Source organism: Vicia villosa, linkage group LG1 (genome assembly GCF_029867415.1).
Source record: "Vicia villosa cultivar HV-30 ecotype Madison, WI linkage group LG1, Vvil1.0, whole genome shotgun sequence".
Lineage (NCBI taxonomy): Eukaryota > Viridiplantae > Streptophyta > Magnoliopsida > Fabales > Fabaceae > Vicia > Vicia villosa.
Window position 1 is genome coordinate 60,088,346 of NC_081180.1, and position 8,437 is coordinate 60,096,782.

Here is an 8,437-nt window from a genome sequence, read left to right on the forward strand (position 1 = left end):
GGCAACAGTTTGGACTATTTGGAATACGAGTAACAAAATCATATTCAACGAAGACGTCCTTGCAATAGACGACGTTGCTATAAATATCAAAGTGACATCATGGATTTGGCAAGCGATTGGTTCGTCAGGGGAAAAGGTTTCGCCATTTTATAACTGGTACCAAGCTCCCTTGATTTCGATCAGTGTTGTATAATTTTTGTTGAGCGTATTCTTGTGTCTGGGTCGAGTACCCCTTGTACTCAATTTCATTATTAATATATATTGCTTATAAAAAAAAAAAACTAACCCAAGATTTTCGTAAGAGTTGTTTAGAGTTGAGACCCTCCTCTGATCTTAAGTTTTATAAACAAAGTCCTTTGTTCTTTTTATTGAAAAATACAAATTTGTATGATACAACCTTCTTTTTATTCATTAGTTAAATTAACTAACAATTTCCTTTTCTTTTCAGAAGTATTTTATCAACTGATACTTGTGAACTCATGATATCTTAAGGGGATTATGGATATATTCTCCCATAAATGAAATGGAACTGTCATACATAAAATTAGACCAAAGAATTTAACACAAGCTTGTTTTCAACTTTGTCCTTCACTATTTCTTTCACTTACGGATGTATACATAAAACAAAAGTTTATCCGTGCGTAGTTCGAGTCTCATTTCAGTTGTACAAACAACAAAACGCAGAGGGAATGATACATAAGAGATAACAAGGAAAAATATTAAATATAAGAAAGAAAAAGGAATGGCGACAATATGACATTATCCTAAGAATAACTTATTTTCCCTAATGGGGAACGATGATGGAAGAATTGAAAAATGGCGACAGAACAAAATGTTAGCTGTTGATTTATACTGTGAGAGACTTCTTTTAGCTACCAAAACAGAAAAGAAAAGAAAAAAACAAAAATGGAGACAAAGGCTTCCTGTCATTTTGTTCTTGTAATGACTATTTGAGTAAGTTCTACTAGGGCTTTCCTTGATTTTCTTACGTCTTCATCGTCACTCTCAGGTAAGGAATCAATTGCTTCTGCTGCAAGGGTAGCATGCTTCACGGCTAGCTCCTTCGTCTTCTGTATACCTCGGCTCTTCCCAAGATAATCCAGAGCCTGCACATGTAAATACAAAAATATGTAATCGCATTGCAAGGTTGTATGATGTGGATTTTGTGTAACATCTTAATGTGAAGGACTTATTATAAAGCTCTAGTACAAAAATAGTCATGTTACTGAGCTTAGAAGTGTTTATGGTACAAGTTAAAACTCAACATATATAAGAGTTACAGATGCATACATATACATAGGTGTAGATATAATTAACTGATGAAATCAGCTTAAACAAACGTCGATCAAACTGATGGATTTACCTAAACCAATTGTGTCCCCTTAAATGGTAGATTAACCTAAAGTTAAACTTTCCAAAATAGTTACTGGTTTTGTGGAGTGACTTATGAACTAATTATGATGGATACATGCAACCAAGCAAAACTTATTAGCTTACAATATTAACGTTCTCAGGCTTTTCAAAGCCCTCTTCAACGATTGTGCGCAATTGGGGGAACTCCTCCATCGCAAATAATATTGGAGCAGTAACAATTCCCTGTAATAATTTTTTTTGGAGCAGGTCATAGATTAGTATAATACACAACAGAAACAAAATAGAACAGATGAAAAACAAAGGCAGCACAAAAAGAGAAATTTTAAAAGTCTGTTAGCAACTTAAGAAGGGTTTTCAAATTTCAACATAGAGATTAAGTATTAATGCAAAAACATTTTTCAAAATTCTATAATAAAAAAGGTCAAGAAAGAGCAGATTGTATTACACATTTATTTATATCTACAAAGAGAAGACATTTCAACAAGTCATAGTGTTAGCAGTAATATACTTGCTTCTTTCATCATAATCTTTCAAAATGAAGATCATGTTATACTAGCTTGAGCACCAAGATTCACAGGCTTTCAATAAAATATTTCAAATTGTAATTGAAATGTCAAAATCAAGACTAGATAAAATTTTAGAATCAGATTAAATTGTGAAATTACATGTTGAATGTCTGATAAAGAGCCTTTCCCGAGGGAAGCTGATGTCCCTGTGAAATCAAGCACATCATCTATCAATTGAAATGCCAGACCCTGCAAAACAAAGGAGAGAGATTTAAATTATGGTATCCACAAACAAGTTTAACACGTGCAGATAGGTAGAAAGATATCAAGCGATTAGTTGCTCTGTGAAATGGATAGACCCAGAAAACAGTTCCCTTTCTCCTCTGTATGAAAAATATTTATTAATAGTTATTTAACATGATATTTATAATAGAAAGCTCATACATACTATAAACCGTAGGTCCACAAATTTACAAACCAGATTTTTTCCATACTCAAAAGCAAGCACTGCAACTTCAGTTGTTTGCCCGGCAAGGATGGCTATTGCCTTGCAACTGTTTGATATTAAAGATGCAGTCTTGTAGTAAGTCTTTTCCATATAATATTCCATGCTGGAAATATAAACAGTTGTTAGAAATGAAATGAACAATAGGTGCCCTATCACTATCATTCAACACACTCTTAAAGTTAAGACGGATAATAATGACTTTTGTAATTGCAAGCGAAAACCCAGGGATTTTTATAGGGAAACCTTGTGATAGAGATATGGATGACGAGGTGGGCCCTAACTATGGACCTAAGCCAAAAGTGTGGAGGATTTATACTAGAAGAAGTGATAAAGAAATAAAAGAATAGAAGGAATAATTATAGGAGTTTGTTGTTATGATTATAGGAGTTTGTTATTATTTTTAGGAGTCTGTTACGATAAAATAGGAATAAGCTTGTGGCTATAAAAGAGGATAGAAATAAGGGAACTAGGTATTCTATTAGAATTTAGAATCCCTATCTTGGTGAGGGAAGCACTGTGTGCTTAGGGTCTGATAGATAGTCACTATCAGTTTATTATTTTCATCATTATTATTTTGTATTTGTTCATCCACGATAATACAATTACGGTATTCTTTTACTATTTTATTCATATATTCCCTATTCATCCATATATTCATATAAGAACCCATCACCTTACGCATTGATAATTGTAGATCCAACCTTACACAACAAATCATATGTAGGGTGAAGGTTAACTACTCAGCAGTGTATATCCATGTGACAACAAACAAACTCAGAAGCATACCTACACCGTTGATCAGATGTTGTAGTCATTTGCATAGTCTCCCCCGTTACAAGATGTTCTACAACTTTTGCCAACAAAGAAACAACCTACATGCACAGAAACACAGTCCTTAAGCAGATGACTTGTGCATAATCAGGTAGATACCAGCAAGGACCTAGGTATATAATACATCTCTACAGTTATATTATAGGTAGTACATATAAACATATATTACCAATTTACTGTACCTCTGTGTTCTTTAAAGAAGCCAGAGTGACACAAGCCCGGGAAAGCAAAAAATCTCCAGCCAAAACTGCCAACTGCAACAAAAGTATACCCAAGAAAACCTCAAGCAAGTTACACCCACCATGATATCACAGTTTACATGTAAAAAGTAGTGAACAATTATGATCAACTGGCAAACAGTATGCAGGCAAAAAAAAAACTTGATACGCTACCTTATTTCCCATTACAAAATTTAATGAACCAATACCACGTCTGGTATCTGCGTCATCCAATACATCATCATGAAGAAGACTTGCCACCTGGAACAAAATAATACCAAAATTATTTAGTAATGTAATAATGGGAAAAATTTTCTTCGAACTGTATAAACAGGTTTTAGAATTATCATTGGGCCCCTTCAGTGTACGACTTGATTGATGGACCTAAAGAAAGAACTGACTAAACTAGATGTCAACCCATTATGAGATAAGAGGTACTTTATTCATATACCCAACTGATTTGAGATTTTAACACACCCCTCCACCCACAACAAGTTTGGAACATGAAATTTGCAGCTTTAGTCATTTACAAGTAGCCCAACAATATAAATAGGATAGGCTCTGAAATCATATTTGAATAACTTGTTATGACTCCATCCCAAAACAAGCTCACGGATGGAGGATTGTACAAGTCATAATAAGGGGTACTTCGCCCATAAGCACAAAAGAAGTGGCATGGTGGTGATGGTGACTAACAGAATATATGGTTTAGGAAATTAATATCTCACCAGCACAAATTAAGCCTTTCATTTATCATGTATAGTATTTTGCAATTTTGTTACATGACTAACATGAACTCTTCAGAGATGATTTAATTGGGATCACATTAACAACAAAAACGAGTTATAAAGATCTTTCTCAGTAAGCATGAAAACATAGACTTACATCATAAAATAATTTTCAAAATCCTTAAAGGTTAAACACGGCAGCTACAAGGGTTTATCAAAATGAATTTTTAATTAAAAACTTTATAACAAAATTAAAAACTCAAATAATTCCTAACAAAAAAATTACTCTTGGTATTATGACTAGAAGGTCACGAGTTAAAGTTGTGAAATCAATTTTGTAAATGCAAGGAAAGGCTGCATATAATAGACCCACAATGGGTCCTACGGTACCCTTCCCCAGACCCTAACATGGAGAGTGCTTTGTAGCACTGGGTATCCTTTTTAAAGGGAAATCTCAGCAGTTGGAGTTGGCACAACTGAACAGTTGGAGTTTCCCTGCGACTAAAAGGTCACAGGTTTAAGTTGATGAATTAGAAAAATATGATATAACAAATTCCTAATGGATCCTTCCCTTCCCTGGACACCGCATTATGGACAGCTCTATGGCACTAGAATGCCCTTATAAATGTTATTAGAGGAAAAATAAATAAATGAAACTAGAGGAGACAAAAAGTCGGCTATTGAATAGCAATGGGCCGCGATACAAATAAAAATGGAGAGATAGAAAAAAAACTACATTTAATTGCAAGTCTATAGCAAAAAGTTGATCCATGTAGCCGACCCCAATTAGTGGGATAATGCTTGGTTATTGTTGTTGTAGTCTAAAGCAAAAATAGTTTAATTTTAGCCATTTGTCAATATTGCTTGTAAAGAATCAACAAAATCAAACAATATAGAAAAAACTATGGTAGGTGGCACACACAACAAAACAATCAACCCTTATTCAGCTAGGTGAGGTTATTTGCATTGATCGAATGAAATCATAATATGGACTTCAAAAACAATATTTTTCAACAGTATAATGAAAGCATTATTTAATAAGTGAAACTTTCTAAAGGACTGACATGGATCATCTCTGTTATTTCAGCTATGCGCTGTTGTCTTGAACGTAGGTCATTTCTTGTAGCATCTCCAAGTTCCATTGGAGGAGGTGCTAGGGGAATTGGTAGATTTAATGCTGTTGACATTAACAACAAAACCTGCAAAAACAACCTTTCATTAACCCAATCCCATGTGTTACATAGTTAGGCAAGAAAAATCATGAATAAGAATGGGAAAACTCATAAATATGTATTTTATCACCTAATATCTATATGTGCACTCAAACAGATAGATGGAGTAACAATAGGGTAATCAGTGCTAGTCGGCACAACCAAGTGAGGAATTGAGGTTTGAGAATGGAAGGAAGGCACCCTGATCCCAGAAATACCAGAAAAGAAACTAAGTAAGAGGTGTAGCTATTCTTAAAAACATTATTATCCTTGACATAGTCTAAACTATTAGTATCTTCTTATATTAATGCTTTGAGATATCCCCTCTAATTTTGAGTGTCAATTATCGTATTTCATAGAATGCATGAACCAAATTGTAGTAATTGGAAAGGGAAGCTTGAAAAAGAGGTGTTGATCAATAAAACTAACTTCCCAAGCTTAAACTTGGTTGTTTAGTCCCATTCTATTTACAGTGATAAATATGCAAAAGCAAAAAAAAAATCTACAAAGCATATAAACATGATCAGCATATCATTGAGAATATTCTTACTGTGGGACGAAATCTTTTTCCTTCCACGCCCATTTTGAAGAAATACTCAGCAGCCGAGGCAAGCTTAGGAACCTGTTGCATAATACCCAATTTTCACCATGAACGTCTGATTTCTATGCAGCACATGATGAAATACTATTGTTCCTTCCATGCATATATTAGAAACTAGAAAGTTATCAAGGATCAGTCTTATACCTCAGCTACTACCATTTCTCGCAGCTTGTTACCAATATGTGATAGTTCATCAGCTACCAATGAAAATGGATCAAGTTCATCCTGAGAATAATGGGTATTATAAAGAAGTTGGTAAGAATAAATATTGAATGATGATGAGAAAAGTTTTTTTTGCATTGCAATTTTGCATTGTTGGCAAGAGATTCTACTACTCTAGAGTTTATTCCACATCAAACACGAAAATCACTTTTATAACATGCTCAACCAGCGTACATAAGAAAGAGCACAAAGGAATTTACCTCGACTAGGGAACTGCTTTGATGATGAATTTGATATCTACTACTATACAACGCTGGCATGCCCTTTGAAAAAACTAAACTGCTCATAACCTGCACCACACAAGAATCATGAACAAGTAAAATCTAGTGTCACAATATTTTTCTATAGATGAAAGAAGACTATTTCATGGGGAAAAAAAAAAGACTGCATAACTAGAGGATAGAAGGAGGATAGTATATAATATTCGGACAAACTAATAGGAAAATGAACCAACAAAATAAGCAAAACACAACAACAACTTCAACCAAGTCTTATCCCACTAAGTAGGGTCGGGTACATGGATCAACTTTTGCCATAATGTTTTATCCAGGACCATGCTTCTATCCAAATCGTTAATCTCGAGCTCTTTCTTAATAACATCTTTTATGTTTTTTCTAGGTCTTCCTCTACCTCTAGTTGTTTGACTTCTCTCCATCTGATCTACTCTCCTTACTACAAAATTTACAGCTCTTCCTCTACATGCCCAAACCACCTAAATCTATTTTTCACCATCTTTTCTACTATAGGTGCTACCCCAACACTCTCTCTACTATTGTGATTTCTAATCTTATCATGTCCAATCTTACCACACATCCAACGTAACATCCTCATCTTTGTGACACTTGCTTTATTCTCATGTTGATTCTTAACCACCCAACATTCAGTCCGGTATAACATTGGAGGTCTTACTACATTTCCCTTCAGCTTGAGCAATTCACAAACACATTAAATCTAAATCTACCTAAGAGACTTGTAAAAGAAACCATTTACCAAGAATAAAATTGTCAACAACAGTGTCTTTTCCCATAAGGTGGGAGCTACTACATGGCTCAACCATCGGATGCATTTGAGTCAAAATATAGACCATTTCCATTTGAACTATTCTATTCAATTCCAATGCAATTGAAACATAAATTCTAGTACTAAGAAAAGTATTAAATTTTCAAATTAAAAAAAAAAAAAACACAAATGATCATAAAAGTACTTTCGTGTATTTGCAACTTATCATAAAATCCCCAAACAGGATCCTACTTCATACAAATATTGAAATCAAGCAGAAATCAAATTAAAGGCTGAAAACGAAAACTCGGATGAAAAGAGACGACACGTACCTGTTGAGTAGGGTCTGTAGGCGAGTGAGAGAGAAGAAAGCGGTGGTTGTGGTCTCGAATAGAGAGGTACCAGCGACATCCATTGAAGGCGCCTCTGAGGTTTCTAGAAAATCGAGAAAAGAGCATCGTATTTAGGAGAGAGATGAAGAGTTTTGAGGCGGCGATGGAAACGTGGAATTGAGAGGACTATGGAATAGTGAAAGGAGAGAAGAAGAAAGAGAAGAAGGAGTTGCTTTGATGCGAAAGCGATACTGGCGATAGTTAAGACTGCGGTGGTGTTTGTGATTGTGTTTAATAATAATGTAAATGGTGTGACGATGCCAAAGCTGCACCATATAATCTGTTAATTATTTTCTTGCCAAACAATTTTGCAACTAATTAGGTTGTGAAACTTAAATCGGGCTGTCATTCGTTGCTGTTTTGCCCGACCCGACTCACATTTTTATTTATTTTATACTTTTTTTAATAAAAGAGATTAAATTAAAAGACAAAAAAAAAAAAAAAAGATTTACATGTAAATTGGGAATTTTTTTTTTAAATATCCAGTTTTTTAAAAAAAAATTCAAAAATAACAAAGTTTTCAAAATATTTACAAAAATGTTTTTTTTTTTTAATTTTAACACGTTGTCGCCAGGGGGGTGGCGACAACGTTTTGGGCCTAGGAGTTGTCGCCAGTTGGGCTGGCGCCTCCTTTGTATTGTTTTGGTGTTGTCGCCACCCCCCCGGCGACAACACCCCCCCTATTTTTTTTTCTTTTTTTTTTGTTATTTTTTTTCTGCTTCTTTTTTTTTCTAATTTTTTTTATATAATTTTTCCAACTCTTTTTTCAACATTATTTGTTTATATAATTTTTTTGTTAATTTATTTTCCATCCGTATTTTTTTAACTAATAATTTGATTTCATTTC

At 34.1% G+C, this 8,437-nt stretch overlaps 1 protein-coding gene across 1 annotated transcript; it reads right to left on the reverse strand.

The window, feature by feature from the left end:
- Positions 1-569: 569 nt before the first annotated feature.
- On the reverse strand, positions 570-7,865 carry LOC131639092 (solanesyl diphosphate synthase 3, chloroplastic/mitochondrial-like). Its single transcript, XM_058909604.1, has 12 exons — positions 7,531-7,865; positions 6,400-6,489; positions 6,122-6,202; positions 5,927-5,998; positions 5,230-5,364; positions 3,612-3,698; positions 3,402-3,473; positions 3,175-3,260; positions 2,359-2,491; positions 2,040-2,129; positions 1,498-1,596; positions 570-1,106 (listed from the first exon to the last, which is right to left on the reverse strand). The coding sequence occupies exons 1-12, from the start codon at positions 7,654-7,656 to the stop codon at positions 927-929; spliced, it is 1,251 nt and encodes a 416-aa protein (XP_058765587.1). The 5' UTR covers positions 7,657-7,865; the 3' UTR covers positions 570-926.
- Between the last annotated feature and the right edge of the window lie 572 nt (positions 7,866-8,437).

Excerpts from the sequence above, each read along its gene's own strand:
- LOC131639092 (XM_058909604.1), bottom strand. The coding sequence starts at position 7,656 with ATGCTCTTTTCTCGATTTTCTAGAAACCTCAGAGGCGCCTTCAATGGA. Across the intron at positions 6,490-7,530 it reads CTACAGACCCTACTCAACAG|GTTATGAGCAGTTTAGTTTT; the intron begins GTACGTGTCGTC and ends TGTGTGGTGCAG. Across the intron at positions 3,474-3,611 it reads ATTTTGTAATGGGAAATAAG|TTGGCAGTTTTGGCTGGAGA; the intron begins GTAGCGTATCAA and ends CTTTTGTTGCAG.